The sequence below is a fragment of the Falco cherrug genome, chromosome 9, assembly GCF_023634085.1.
Source record: "Falco cherrug isolate bFalChe1 chromosome 9, bFalChe1.pri, whole genome shotgun sequence".
Taxonomy (NCBI): Eukaryota; Metazoa; Chordata; class Aves; order Falconiformes; family Falconidae; genus Falco; species Falco cherrug.
The window spans coordinates 34,208,166-34,222,024 of NC_073705.1; the positions used below are offsets into that span (position 1 = coordinate 34,208,166).

At 43.7% G+C, this 13,859-nt stretch overlaps 1 protein-coding gene across 6 annotated transcripts in view; it reads left to right on the forward strand.

The window, feature by feature from the left end:
* Positions 1–13,419, forward strand: part of ALOX5 (arachidonate 5-lipoxygenase) — a 44,504-nt gene extending 31,085 nt beyond the window's left edge. The window contains exons 12-14 of one of the 6 annotated variants that reach the window (XR_008733828.1): positions 11,323–12,044; positions 12,607–12,665; positions 12,750–13,419. Coding sequence is in view for 3 of the 6 variants with exons in the window: in XM_055720211.1 (XP_055576186.1) it covers positions 733–903; positions 2,325–2,504 (351 nt within the window). In the remaining 3 variants the exon portion in view is untranslated. Of the gene's footprint in view, positions 1–732; positions 904–2,324; positions 3,708–11,322 lie in introns of those variants that run through there. The other 5 variants (XR_008733829.1, XR_008733827.1, XM_055720213.1 and 2 more) reach the window with 5 other exon arrangements.
* Positions 13,420–13,859: the final 440 nt, after the last annotated feature.

Below are 13,859 nucleotides of genomic sequence, written 5' to 3' on the forward strand. Positions count from 1 at the left end.
AGAGAACAGACTGAGCAGTGTAAGCACAGCACGCAGCTGAAATGGGACTTCCACTCAGGCAGGGCAGGGGATATGTATGAAGGTAATGAAAAAGCGCTTGGAAAAGAGTTATGCTAAGCGCAACATCTCAGATGGCAGCAAAACTCCAGGTCATGTCTGAGGCAAAATGAGACCTCACCATCCCACAACACTGAAGCAGGCCAGAAGTGATTCTGAGTTCCCAGTCTGGCACTCACTGTGGCCACATCCACATGCCATGTTCCATGATGCACCAGCATCCTTTGCCTCTTTTACTACTTGACCACAGTACTGTGTGCACGTTCTTAGAGCATATTTTGCAGAAAAAAGCAACTGGAGAAAAGGAGATTCTATCATTTATGGGTTTTTAACGAGCGGTCATCTCAGATTATCAGAAGAGATTTTTGTTTAAGAAAACAGTTAAGTCCTTAGCCTGGCTGGTGAATCTGGGTTTTGTGGCACATGTGGTTAGCAGGATTTAGACAACCCAACTCTCTTCCTTGTGAGAACCTGAGAAAGACAGCAAGGACTTTCTTGTCTCCTTCAGTCCTTCTCTAGAGCATCTCTCTGTCCTGTAGTTAGTACCTTCTCTTTCTGAGAGGCTCGTATTACAGAAGCAAAACCCCTGGTGTCAGGACTCCTGATTTCCTTCACAGTGTTCCTAAATACCAGCTACTGTAGCTTTTCACTGTGCTCTTTTTCGTTGTCGTGCAGTATGACTGGTGTTCCTGGATTCCCAATGCCCCACCAACAATGCGCCAGCCTCCTCCAACAGAAAAGGGAACAGTCACCATCGAGCAAATTGTGGAGAGTCTGCCAGACAGGGGACGTTCTTGTTGGCATCTTGGAGCTGTCTGGGCCTTGAGCCAATTCCAGGACAATGAAGTAAGTCAACCTCCCATCTCTAGGTGGTGGAGTTGTAGGTGAGACCAAGAAAGCCATGGCAAGGCCACGTGGACTCACAAGATTGTAGTGCTGCTCTGTTCTTGACTTGACCATGTTTGCTGTTCCATGGAGATGTATCAGTGGTGTGGGTTTGCCCTTGTTCTGCCAGTTGCAAACCAGCTCTGAGCAAGCAGTCCTATATTTGCTCTGAGGCTGTGTTTCAGCCAAAACAAAATTTTCTAAACTCAAGCATGGTGTTGCTGAGTAAGGATGCTCGTGCAGGAGGAAGAGTGCTGCAGAGACACAAGGGTTTTCTCCACTCCTTGCCCCAATAGTGCTGGTGGAGAAGGTACAGCACCGCTGTGTTCCCATGTCCTGTCCCTTTGGAAAATGTGCCCCACTGCCATACGCACTACAACTGTGGCTTGTGCCTGGTGTGGAGTGCAAACAAAACAATCCCACAGGAGTCTTTGCAAGCATGGTCTATAGCCATTTCCCTCATGTAAAATGAGATTGTAGGTGCTTGGTGGTCTCACCCAAGGGCTCTGTCTGGAGGATGTGTTTTGAAATCCTTAAATGGAAGATGCATTGGAAAAGGCTGCCCAGGGAAGTGGTTGAGTCACCATCCCTAGAGAGATTTAAAAGACATGTAGATGTGGCAGTTACGGACATGGTTTAGTGATGGATTTGGGAGTGCTACGTTGAGGGTTGGACTCAATGATCTTAAAGGGCTTATCCAACCTAAATGATTTTATGATGGACAGAGGGTACTTCAAATGAAGTTTTTCTTTAAGAAGAAAGTGGATTTCAGCTGAGAAACTAGTAGTATGGGTGCTGTCATGGGAAATGGTTACCTAAAGCAGGTAATACTCCAGTACGCATATTTGCACATTGGCAATGAAGTATTCAGGGCACCCTTAGAGTCCAAGCAGACAAAAGCAACTGTCAGGCTGAACTTTGAAGGACAGTTTTAAGTCAACAGAAACTTCTGCTGTCACTGAGAGCATCAGTCATCTTCCTTTTTCATCCCTGGCTATTCATTCCCCTCCCATGCTGTCCTTTTCTTTGGCAGCATAAATGTTTGAGTGGCTACGCAGAGATCTGGCTTAGAAAGCTGATCTGACTGACCACTGGCCTGAATAAAAATGCTTATTTTTAAGTGAACCAGCACTATTTTACACTTATTTTGTAGTGAACCAGCACTACAAAAAGGTGCAGGTATGGAAAGAAACAGCCAGCGGTGGAGGAAGGATGTCAGAGCATCTTTCATTGGCAGTTCCAAGGCTAGCTTATATATTGATAGCACTATTTTAATAGTAACATTTGTGAGGATCTGAGTGTTGTTCTGCTCGGTGGCATAATGTTGAAACAGAAGAGCCTTTGCTTTCTCAGAGGATGATGTCTTGTTGTTTTTCAATTAGCTGTTTCTGGGCATGTACCCAGATGAACACTTTGTGGAGAAGCCAGTGAAGGAGGCTATGGCAAAATTCTGCAAGAATCTGGATGAGATTGTCAACACCATCACTGAGCGCAACAAGAACAAGAAGCTTCCTTACTACTACCTTTCCCCAGATCGCATTCCCAACAGCGTTGCTGTTTGAGCAGATGCCCAGGAGGGTTTGGAGGCTTATAAGGCTAATGATGCTTTCCTGTTACATATGCTTCTTTTCAGTGAACTTTCAGAAATGGATAAATTAAGAACATCCCCCTGATCAGAGCTGACCCATAGTCTGTTTGGACTTTCAAACAAATTTGATTATGACTGATCTTGCAAGACAAAGGCTAGTTGACAGCTCTCTAGGTCAAATTTGTTACAAGTTCATTTTTCCAAGATTTTTTAAATTAACCTTAGAATCAATATCCATGTTTCTGATAGCTTTCCCTCTCCTGCTCAAGACAATATAATCACAGAATCTCTTACTCAATGAAAATAGCATCACGAGCAATAAGCAAGTCACATTTTTAAAATCCTTCCGAATTTTAATAGGTGACACTGGTAACACATAAAAATAGATCTTTAAAGTTTATGCATTGTTTTTAATCTGATTAAAACAAATGTTAAATATTGTCACTATAACTGCATGATTTACCTAATCAGGATGAAGGTAGAAGCAGGATACTTTCTTAACATAGCTGATGGGTTTTTATCACTTTCTTACCAAGTTGTTGTGATTTAACCGAAACCAGGACACCAGTTCATGTGAAATGAGATAGCCTGATTCATAGGAGATGAAAATTTTGTACCTACATAAACCTATATATTTTCTACATAAAACTAGGAAAGTTTGGTTTTGCCTCTGCCAGCATGTATGGACAAATGTTTTGCTTAGCACAACGGCAAGAAGTACAGACCTAGCAGTGCTTATGCTTGATTTCTGTTTCATTGCTGAGGCTGCTGGGTTTTGTGGATAGTTTCTTCTGTTTTGGGGGGGATGAAGAGGCTACTTTGTATAATGATAGAAGTTGTGGAGAAGGGGTAATTGACAGCTTCTAAGAGGAATCTTTAGATTTGACCAATTCAACAAAATTGGCATGTTCCACCTTAGAAACAACTGAGTTTTGTCTGTTTTGTTTAGAGGTGATTAGGTTCAAGTACTTGGGCTTTGGTTAAAGTTGAGAGAGTCACTGAGATAATGAAAGCAAAACCAGAGTTTGGGAAATTTAAGAGTCATAGTTTTGTTAATAAAAATTTTGGTTTATTTTTCCCCACAATTTGTTCCTTATACTAGCTTCACCAGCCTGCAGTGTGTTTTCTCAACAGATAAGAAAGCTTCTTGTGCTAATAAAACAAAACTGAACAAGAACATCTAGCTTTTATTTCTTAACCCACTATCTAATGCTGTATGTCTTGAAAAGCTTGTAGGAATAAGTACGACATGCTGTGTAGAGAAACGAAGCTCTGGAGTTTGAGAAATATAGTTATTTCTATCTTCATGTATGATTTGGAAAAGGGTACTACTAAAATATGTCCTATTTCATGTAAAACACAGGTGTGGAAACTGATTTTAGACCCTTTAGAGCAGACTGATCCCCTTTTTCTCCCCCTCCAGCTAAAGAGTTTCAGCAAAAAATGTGGAAGGTAAGACCGCTTCCTGTCATTCAGGCAGTACCTGTAAGGCTTGCGCATCTTCCTTTTACTGCATCCTGTGAGAAGTGATGGCTGTGGGACGCAAGGCATGCAGTTGTGGAATAGGACCAGGGGATCAAGAGACCATAACACATGAACAACACACACACAAAAAAAACAAAGGGGTGGGGGTGGGGAGAACCAAGGGGGGAGGAAATGAGAAAGAAGAAATGCGCAATTTAAATGAAAAAGGCAAAAAATGCACCAAGCTGGTGTTATATATCCAACATGCTAGCTCTAACTCCTCTCCTTCCTCTGTGAACAGTGAATGGCCTCTTGCTTCTGCTCTCATATGATAATGGTCTGCACAGCCAAGTATCTGTCTAGAAAACAAAACGGGGAAAGAGAGGCTGATGACTCTTCTCTTGCTCTATTCTGTTCCCTCTGCTCTAGCCTGTGGACCTGGGGTACAAATAGGGTAGATGGGAGGGTTGGGGAATTGACTGTGCAGCTTTGAAGGCCAGTATTAGCAGTCTGATTCAATTGCAGGAGAAGCTGTGGAAAGAAATGAGGAGGTTAAAAATAACACTGGCACCAGAAAGGAAGCAAATAAATGCAGACTACTAGTAAAGTGCTTATTCTTCCAGAAGGTCTGGGTACACAGTTGCTGTCCCACTCCCTGCTCCCTTTGCAGCTAGTCACCATCCACCAATAAAGTCATCTTCCTGCGCATGGGCTGTGGATTCCTCCCCTACATCTTTAGCCAGGACTTGCACAGAGGTATCTCCAAAGTCATGGTACTAAGGTACAGCGTCCGATCACAGGATCACTCCTAGGTGGAAATGAAAGGATCAGCTCTCTGTGAAGAGGGTCATGCACTCAGCTTTGCAATAGCTATTAGTGTTTGATGTGCATCACCCCATGTCTAATGGGGTTTGACAGCTGATAGCATTTGTCTTGGCTGGATGGCTGTTGCTGCTGCCCAGTCCAAGGGAATTTAGTCAGTCTCTTCAGCTCAAGCTTCCTTGCTCTCTTTTCCAATTGCAGTGATCCTCAATTGTCTGGAATATTGAGCTGGGGACATCCCCTTCAGGAAGTCCTAGCAGTAACTTGGGAGGGTCTGGCATCTCAGCCCTTCCTTTTGGTGTTTGGTCACAAAAGAGGATACTCCAACTGTCATTAGTACTAGTGAGAAATGGACTGAGAAGGGTTGTCCTAAAGGACTGCCACAAATAGAAGAGAAAGCCTAATGTTTTATCCGCAAGCAGATTCAAAAAATCTCACCTTAAGGAGAAAAGAAGGCCTTGAGATGGAGACAGACCATCAGCAAGGGAACAGTGCAAGCATTTCCCTGCTGAAGTCACTCACTTTTTGGGTTTATCAGTGACAGTGAGGATTTAGCCCTCTGCAGCCAGCCCAGCTCTCATCACTGACCTCCCATGCTTTTCTCTTTTTGCAGGGTGTTTACCCCTGTGAACTCCTTTTAGGACATTCCCTTTCCCAATCCTGAAACACTGTTTGCAAGAATCACATGATTCTCACTGCCCCTGGAAACAAAGTGCAGATACTTCAGTCCTCCCATATGAAATATGCTACCTATTTTTTTGTGGTCAATACCCATTTTACAGGTGAGGAAATGGAACAAGAGCAATGAAATCCAGCAGATCAGCTCTGATTTGAGGTGCCTCTTTTACAGAAAGATTATGAGAAAGTTGTTTACTTGCAGCATGCTAATTTTAGCCTTCTAGAGAGCAGACAGCATGTTCAGACTCGGCCATTCAGAATTACTGGCTCTGTTGCATGCAGGGCAGAACACCGAATAGACCCCAGAGGACCTGTTTATACCTAGCAAGTTTTAATTGGCAACTGGCCTTTCTTGCCACAGTAGTAGCTACATGGTATCTAGGAAGTAATTGCACATACTGAGACAGTAGCCCAAAGTGCTTACTTGGCTTTATTCGTACTATAAACAGGAATAAATATTGCATAACTAGACATGGCTGGTAAGTTTGGAGGTTAAGCTGAGTCATGGGTTTTTACGGCCAGAAGATGTGGCTATGGTTGCTTAGACTGATCTCGGTATAACACAGGTCTTTGGATTTCCATGAAGCATTTCCCTTTTCGATACAGGGGTGCTTGATCTATGAAATTATCTTCTGTGAAGACATCCACTCATGATTTACTGAAATACATGGTTCACTGTGGTGCTTGTCTGACTGGTGAATCCCTCTTGCTGTGAAAGTTGCGTGCTGTGTTCCTAGTTCTGCGTGCAGTTTTGCTTCTTGCAATAGACAGCTTCTTGCAGTAGCTTTGGGTGACTGAAGATCCTTCAGTGACTAGTTCCCTGCTACATCCTTCCTCTTTCTTTTGGTAAACTGAATAGATTAATTTCCTGGGGCCTTGTGCTGTAAGACTTTCTTTAAACCTCTTAATCATTACCACTGTGTGGACAGCACGTGGGCAGTTGACAACCACCATGCTTCAGTGGCTATTTCAGTCATTACTCCTTCATGCACTGCATTTCCTCCTGCTTGCAGCTATGTCTGTAGTCTGTCCATAGATTTAGGTCTTTGACATGTAAAATCAAAACAGGTTGTTTGCTTGCAACCAGCAGCTCAAGAGATCCAGCCTGGACGCAGATCTCAGCGGCCTAGCCTTGCTAGTTCCTGTTACTGGAGGACACTGGTATGTTTCTGTGGTTTATCAGCGGCCTCTTCATTGCACCGGCTTTGGCATTCAAATTCAGCGGCTGTTGCCTCTCCAAGTCTGTGATCTCTGCTGAACAGATGGGTGCTAGGAACCAAGTGTGAACGTCGCATCTGACACAAGCGGTGGCCTCAGCAAAGGGCATGGTGAAGCAGGGTGGCACGCAGGGAAGCCTCACCTGCAGGACCCTGCCAGGGCAGACACGTGCACTCACAAAGGTGCTGCCATCACTGGTGCAGCCAGCACACAGGGAAGGGAGGGACTGGCTGCTCACCGGCTTGTCTTAACTCACACGCAGGTACACGCATACAGGGATATAAATATATCATAAGGACACAGGCAGGTGATGTGACTGGAAGTGCTTAAGGCCAGGCTGGATGGGGCTTTGACCACCCTGGTCTAGCAGAAGGTGTCCCTGCCCATGGCAGGGAGATTGGAACTAGATGATCTTTAAGGTCCCTTCTGACTCAAACCATTCTGTGATTCTATGAAAGGCAGAGTAGTGTGGTAAACTGACATGGACACAGGACGAGCTTCAGCTGGCCACAAATTCATCACCTGTATTTGGGTTTTGGCTGGAGAGCAGAGTCTAAAAGGCTTAATAGAAGGTCAGCCAAACCTGTTCACAGCTGCGAGAAATGACTGCCATCTCAAAAGGAGGTGTTTACTGTGCTAGTAGACATCACGGAATAGATGTCAACTATAGAGACAGGGGAAAATGTAATCTATAGAGATTTGTCCGTAACCACTCAGAAAAGTAGAGACAAAACTCGGAAAAGCAGAGGCAAAACTCAGAAAAACAAGGCTGTCAGTTCTGTGATCTGACCACAAGGCCTGAGTTTCCTTCCCTTACTGCTAGAGTTCCCTTGCAAAGCAAAAGCTGATGTTGCAGTTGTCCAGATAAATGGAGAAAATAATGCATAAGATGCTGATTGTCTTCAGCTGTGGCAGGAGAGAAAAGCTTTAATTCTTAAACAAGAATTAAATTCTAGCCTGAATATACCTTTAAACTAACTGGCAAACACTGGGAAGGTTAATTGCCCAATACAGTGAGATGGGGATGCTGGAGAAGGTGTTACTGCTACTGACAGACCTCCCCCGAGACTGCAGATATACAGTTTTAGTTTTTGTGAGGTGAATTTTAACACAATTTTTCATTGAATGGATACACAATAAATTGCAGAGGGGAAAGGGAGCTGAAGTAGTTATTTTCAGCTGCTTCTCACAGACCTGTGCTATCACTTTTAAAATCAGAAGCAACAGAGTGGTTTAAGTGTTTGTTCATTTGGTTGGGGTTTTTTTAGACAGATGTGAGTAGAGATTATTTTGCATGTAGTTTATTTTAATGAGCTTTCTTTAGCCACAAAACAGGCGCAGCAAAAACAAGAGGTATGTGGAACATATTTTGGACATCATGAGGGATGTTCTGGCTGCTGACCTGAAGTTATCATTGAGGTCAGAAGATGATTTAATATCTATAATATATTAGAGTGTCCCTGTATGTCGCGGTTTAACCCCAGCTGGTAACTAAGTACCATGCAGCCACTTGCCCACTCTGCCCTCACCCAAGGGGATGGGTGGGAGAATCGGAAAGGAATGTAATGCTAGAGGGTTGAGATAAGAACAATTTAATAACTGAAATAAAATGAAAGAACAATAATAATAATAACAACAATAACAGTTATAACGAAAAGGAGGGAGAGGGGGAGAGGAATGAAATCCAAGTGGAAGAGAGGAAAGAAAACAACTGATGCACAGTGCAACTGCTCACCACCCACAGAGTGATGCCCAGCCAGTCCCCCAGCAGTGATCAGCAGGCCCCAATCAAGCACCCCCCAGTTTATATACTGAGCGTAATGTCCCATGGTATGGAATATCCCTTTGGCCAGTTCAGGTCAGCTGTCCTGGCTGTGTCCCCTCCCCATTCCTTGTGCCCCTCCACCCTTCTCGCTGGCAGGGCCTGAGAAACTGAAAAGTCCTTGACTTGGTACAAACATTGCCCAGCAACAACTAAAAACATCAGTGTGTTATCAACATTGTTCTCACACCAAACCCAAAACAGAGCACTGCACCACCTACCAAGAAGAAAATTAACTCCATCCCAGCCAAAACCAGGACACCGAACCATCTGTCAGTTTTAGTGTCAAGAGCAGTTTTAGGTGGTGTGGATTATTAGCTGTTGCCACCTTACCTTCAGCAGCTACCAGTGTTTTGATAAAAGCCTTTGCCTCAGGATGCAGTAAAAGGAAGGTAAAGGATCTATTTGTTGATACTGGAAACATAAATGGGGAAGATTCTAGGGGGGCTCTAAACTGATATAGCTAATTTGAAATAATTAATGGCTATATGGATTTATACCCAGTCAGAGCTGTCTTTAATTTTTGCTTTTATAGATATCACTGATTATTTTGATCCTTTCCTGTCCATTCCTGGAAATGGCATGCTTCCCTTGCGTAACATCTGTTTATGGCTAAATTGTGGGCAGACTCTTTTCCAAAGCACTAGAGGGCAGCAATATTCAAATAAATCTCTTTCCAGCCTTGGACAATAGAGTATGAGCAAGATGAGTCTTGTTTTCTCTTGCTAGGTCCCTTCTCCAACAGAGCTGGTGATCTTGTTCAGTCACAATTCTGATTGCTAGTGCCAACACCGTATCACTGATCTTTTAGATTTTATTTTTCTAATAGGTCATCATTCGTCCTTTGCTGTGTTAATGCAGACTTCAAACATCTGAAGTCTGCCTCTTGGGTATGGTGTCCTGGCTTGTACTCGGTACTTCTGCCTTTGCATTAGACCACCTGTTGGTTTAAATACATGCTTAGGTGGAAGGGCGTGAAGAAGCTCCCTCTCTGCACAAGCTGCTGCTCAGGAGATCTGCTTGTCTGAGGCTTTCTCACTTCCTGCTGGCCACCCCCTGGCACATGGGCTCTCCTAGCAGCACTTTAGAGGACAGCCCATACTAATACTGAGAAAGAACGTCATAACTGGTCTGTTGCCACCTATTTGGCAATATCAGACATGGCTGTTGCCTTGATATACTCAGTACTTGCAGTTTTGCATGCTGGGTTCACTTCTGCTTGAGGCAGGAGGGTGGTTTGAACAGGGTGTTCACCCACCAGCTCTTGGTCTGGAGGGGATATCGTCTTATCCAATGCTTTTCCTGCTCTTGAGATTCCCCAGGAGAACAGGTGCTTTTCAGGTTATCTGGCATTACCCTCTGGAAAGCAGACCTTTGAGAGCTTCAGCTTTTTCCATTTCACATAAACCAAAGACAGATGTCTTTGAGGCAGACAAGGCCAAAACAGTAAGAGTTCAGCATTTTAGGTGACAGAGAAAAGTGTATGAGTTCCTAAACACTGCATGGGTCTGAGGGTAATTGCAGTAGGCTTCATAAAGCTTGCACATACATGAAAATCAGTGAAAGCAGGAAAAATCAAGTTGGATTAAGTCCTTTTGGTTTCAACAGATGACTCAACACCTCTATCATTGTAACTGCCAACAAACAGCCTTTGGTTCAGTGGGTCAGGGTCCAAACCCTCACTTTTTTTCGTTTAAGGGAGGTATGTTTTCTTGGCTTGCACTGAGTAGTACAGCTAGATAATGTCAAGGCAACAGGCTGGTTAAGATTAACTGAATTTAAGTGAATAACAAGGCAGAAACATGGATGAAGCCATGAGATCTGAACTGTCATAGGCTTTAACTAATTCTGCCCCTAAATCCAGAAAGAGTCAGTTTTACGAGCTCAAGTCCATCTTCAGCTGTCTGCTTCACTGATGTCCAAGTTTCAGGGCATGAGATAGTCACTGCCCACATCAGAGGGAATCGTCAATTGGTAGGACAGCAATGGCTCATGGGTTTGTAGGGCCTCCTTTGGAGCTGTCCTCTACTCATCACCTCAGGGATTGCATCCTCTGCTAGAAAGAGCTGGTTTTGCTTCACAATCTGCACAGCAATTGTCTGTGTTACCGAACAAATTTCTTGTTTGTACGTATGGAAGTGGTGAACAACACCTGAATACCTTCAGCACAGTGAGAGAAATATTAAGTGAGGTGCTGTTCAAGTACTTCTTTGTAAGAGTTAAGGTGGAACCTAATATCCTAGTTTTAATATCTGGACTTGGTAGGTCTCTACCCAACTTCAAATTCAGCTTCTCTGGTGAGCACAACTAAAACTGTACATGCTTTTAACTTTAGTTAGCAACCTTTTAACTGTAATATTACAGTGTTTAAAATCCAATACTTGGTGATTAGGCTCACTCTGTAATTACATAGCTGAGTTAGGACCCCATTAAAAATTCAAGAAAAGGTTATGTGGAAAGTCAGTAAACTCAATTGTTCATAGGCTTCCTTCTTAAAAGAGCTCTACCAAAAACCAAAGGAGCACCACCAGATGGTCAGTGGGCCCACCGTGATTTGTTTACCTATTGTGGGAAGAAACAAGGCACTGAGCTTCTTCACGTCTGAGTGTAAAGTTCATACTTCCACCTCTTCCAATAATTAGCAGGACTGATGCCAAGACTGGATGAAAAAGCTTGAAATATAAGCAAAGCTATGCCCCTGAAGACAGATATGCCCTGAATACTTTACTGCACATCCCAGGGTCTAAGCCTCTGGTGGATTCGCTAGCAGACACCTGCATTTTCCACTGCTTTCCTAAGGCAGCTGCTGACGTAAGAGGGATTAAGCTTTGCACAAGGAAGAAGGAAAGAAAAGGAACTGGCATTGGGAGAAACCAGGAAGGATGTTTTGTTCTGTCTATAAAACCCATATTCAAGACATAAGAAAGGGAAGGAGCAGACATCCTGCTGGGACTTGCAAGCACCATGTGGTAAGTAATGTCACTTTTATTTCATGTGGAGGCAGTAAGATACGTGTCTCTATCCTAACCACTGAATTCCTCAGTGATCTTACAGAAAAGATTAATTTGTCTCTGGTTTTGCTGTTCCCAAGCCAGACACAAGTGCTTGGGAAGAATGTCAACAGGCAAAATTCCTTGGCAGGTTCAGCCAGAAATCCCATTGTAATTAGACAGGTACTTGTTGCTATAGGCTATATTTTTCTTTCTTTTTAAACCTCCTAGCTGCAGATGGGTTATTAGTTACTGCTAGTAGTATATTCACCTCCTCAGACTTATCTACTGCTAGATCTATTTCGCAGGTGCTGGTCCTGAAGTCTCTTCTCTTTTCCATAAATGGCAGACCTGGTGCCTGCAGATTTCTTCTTTCCTTTTTGATTACTTGACTGGAAACAACACTCAGAAAAGAAAACCATGACAAAAAGCAGTTAGTGCTCCTTCCTGTTACCTGTATTTCCAGGCCAATAATGAAATCAAGTTGTCTAGGAGAAAGTGAGAAGAGGGATTCAATGTGGTAAGAGATGCTCTGGAACTCCTGGGGTCATCTTCATGCTCTCAGGGTCTCCACCGCTACTAATATTTTCTCATCCCAGACTGGGCTCAGTGAGACAACGCACAGGAAACCACCATGGTTTGGCTTTGAAGTCTCTGTTCTCAGAAATGATGTGTGTAACTGCTGTCACAGACCGTGGTTATCTTTCAAATACGCCTAAACAAGCACACTTGTAGAAAGTAATATGTCATCTATAATGTTCTTGATTTCTTGTGGCAGAATAAGATCTCTGCCTGACCTTGTTACATTGCCAAGTCAGAGCAGCTGCATGAGGACTTGAACTAAGGATTGACTGCTTAGGTCAGGGGTATATGTGGTGGCTAGGTCCAGAACCTGGCTCTGATGGGATATTCTCCAAAACTCGGTGATGTCTGGATACGTATTATTGCTCAGCAATTTGTGTGGAGTACAAGGATGCAACACATTGTTCACATTCAAAAACTGCACTACAAAATGTAACTTTTTAGTAAACACAACTTTTTACCACTACAAAGACACTAATTCTCCATTCATTCCTTTAAAGTCACTTGGGGTTCACTAAGGCTATTGAAGGAAGAGCCTGGCTCTTCATTGCCTGAACAGGTAAGATTCAAATTCTGGCCTTATCTCCATAAAGACAGTGGCATCTTGCTGCTACTGGTGGTTGATTTTCAGGCTCTCTTACAGGACAACTGCTTGTGTGAGTTGGTGTCATTCAGGATAAACCATGTGATCAACAAGAAATAACCATATGATTGACAGCCCTTCATGTACTACAGTACAAGAGCACACTGCCTGTAGAAGAAACTACTACTTCCCCATGACCACCATGCCAGTGAGTGCAGCAGGAATGATTTGCTAGAGCTTTGCCAGGGCTCTGTGTCACCAAGTGTAGGAGACTATATCTTGACTGTCTCAAAGCTTGTTTACATTCCTGCTGAGCGTGCTGCAAGACTTGTGGAGGCTTAACAGAGCTCAGCAGTTGTGAGCGGGTAAGGAACCAACAGCTACCCAAACCCAGTTTTTGGCCAGGGTTAAAGAAGGGTGGAAAGTGTGCGCAGGAACGCAGTGTGTGCTGCCATCCAGGGAACGACCTCCCTCAACACCCTATAAAAGACTGTGCCAGCAAACAGCAGGCACGATCCAGGGACCCTCGTCACCCAAGTACACGGAGACTACGGGCCAACAGGACACCACTGGATCCACAGTGGTGGCTCTCTCTTGCAACTCTGTCCTGACTGCTTGTAGATTTTATTCTTTTCTGTCTTTTCCCCCCTTTCCTATCGCTGCTTTCTTACCACAGCACATAAATACTTTGCTTATGTAAGTGCTTAATAAATTTCCTTGATTAGAGGCATTTGACCTCATTTGTGTCTTAATCTCATACTGGGTATAAAAATGAATCTTTCCTGCTCAGGTCTTCCTGGGGCAGAACAACGAGTGAGCAATGTCTGTGGCCCGATTTCCTATGCACAGAGTGCCAGTGGGGGACAGCTGTGTGTTCAGACCTGCAGGGGAGATAAGAGAGGGCAGATGTGATGCAGCTCTAGGAAGGTTTTCGCTTTTGAGCCTTTGGATATAAGTCATTGAAGAAAACCAGAAAGAAATACCTGATAGAAGTATGATGTGAATTCTGATATGAATTAGGTTTTTAATACTGTGGGTCTTCCATGGGTTGTCACTACTATTCTCTTGCATTCCGGAAACCCAGCTTGTTTCAGGTGGAAGGTGGTTTGATTTGGAAGTAGCTTGTGACTATTTAGAGTCCACTGTGCTCTGGGAGATCACTGGGAGGGC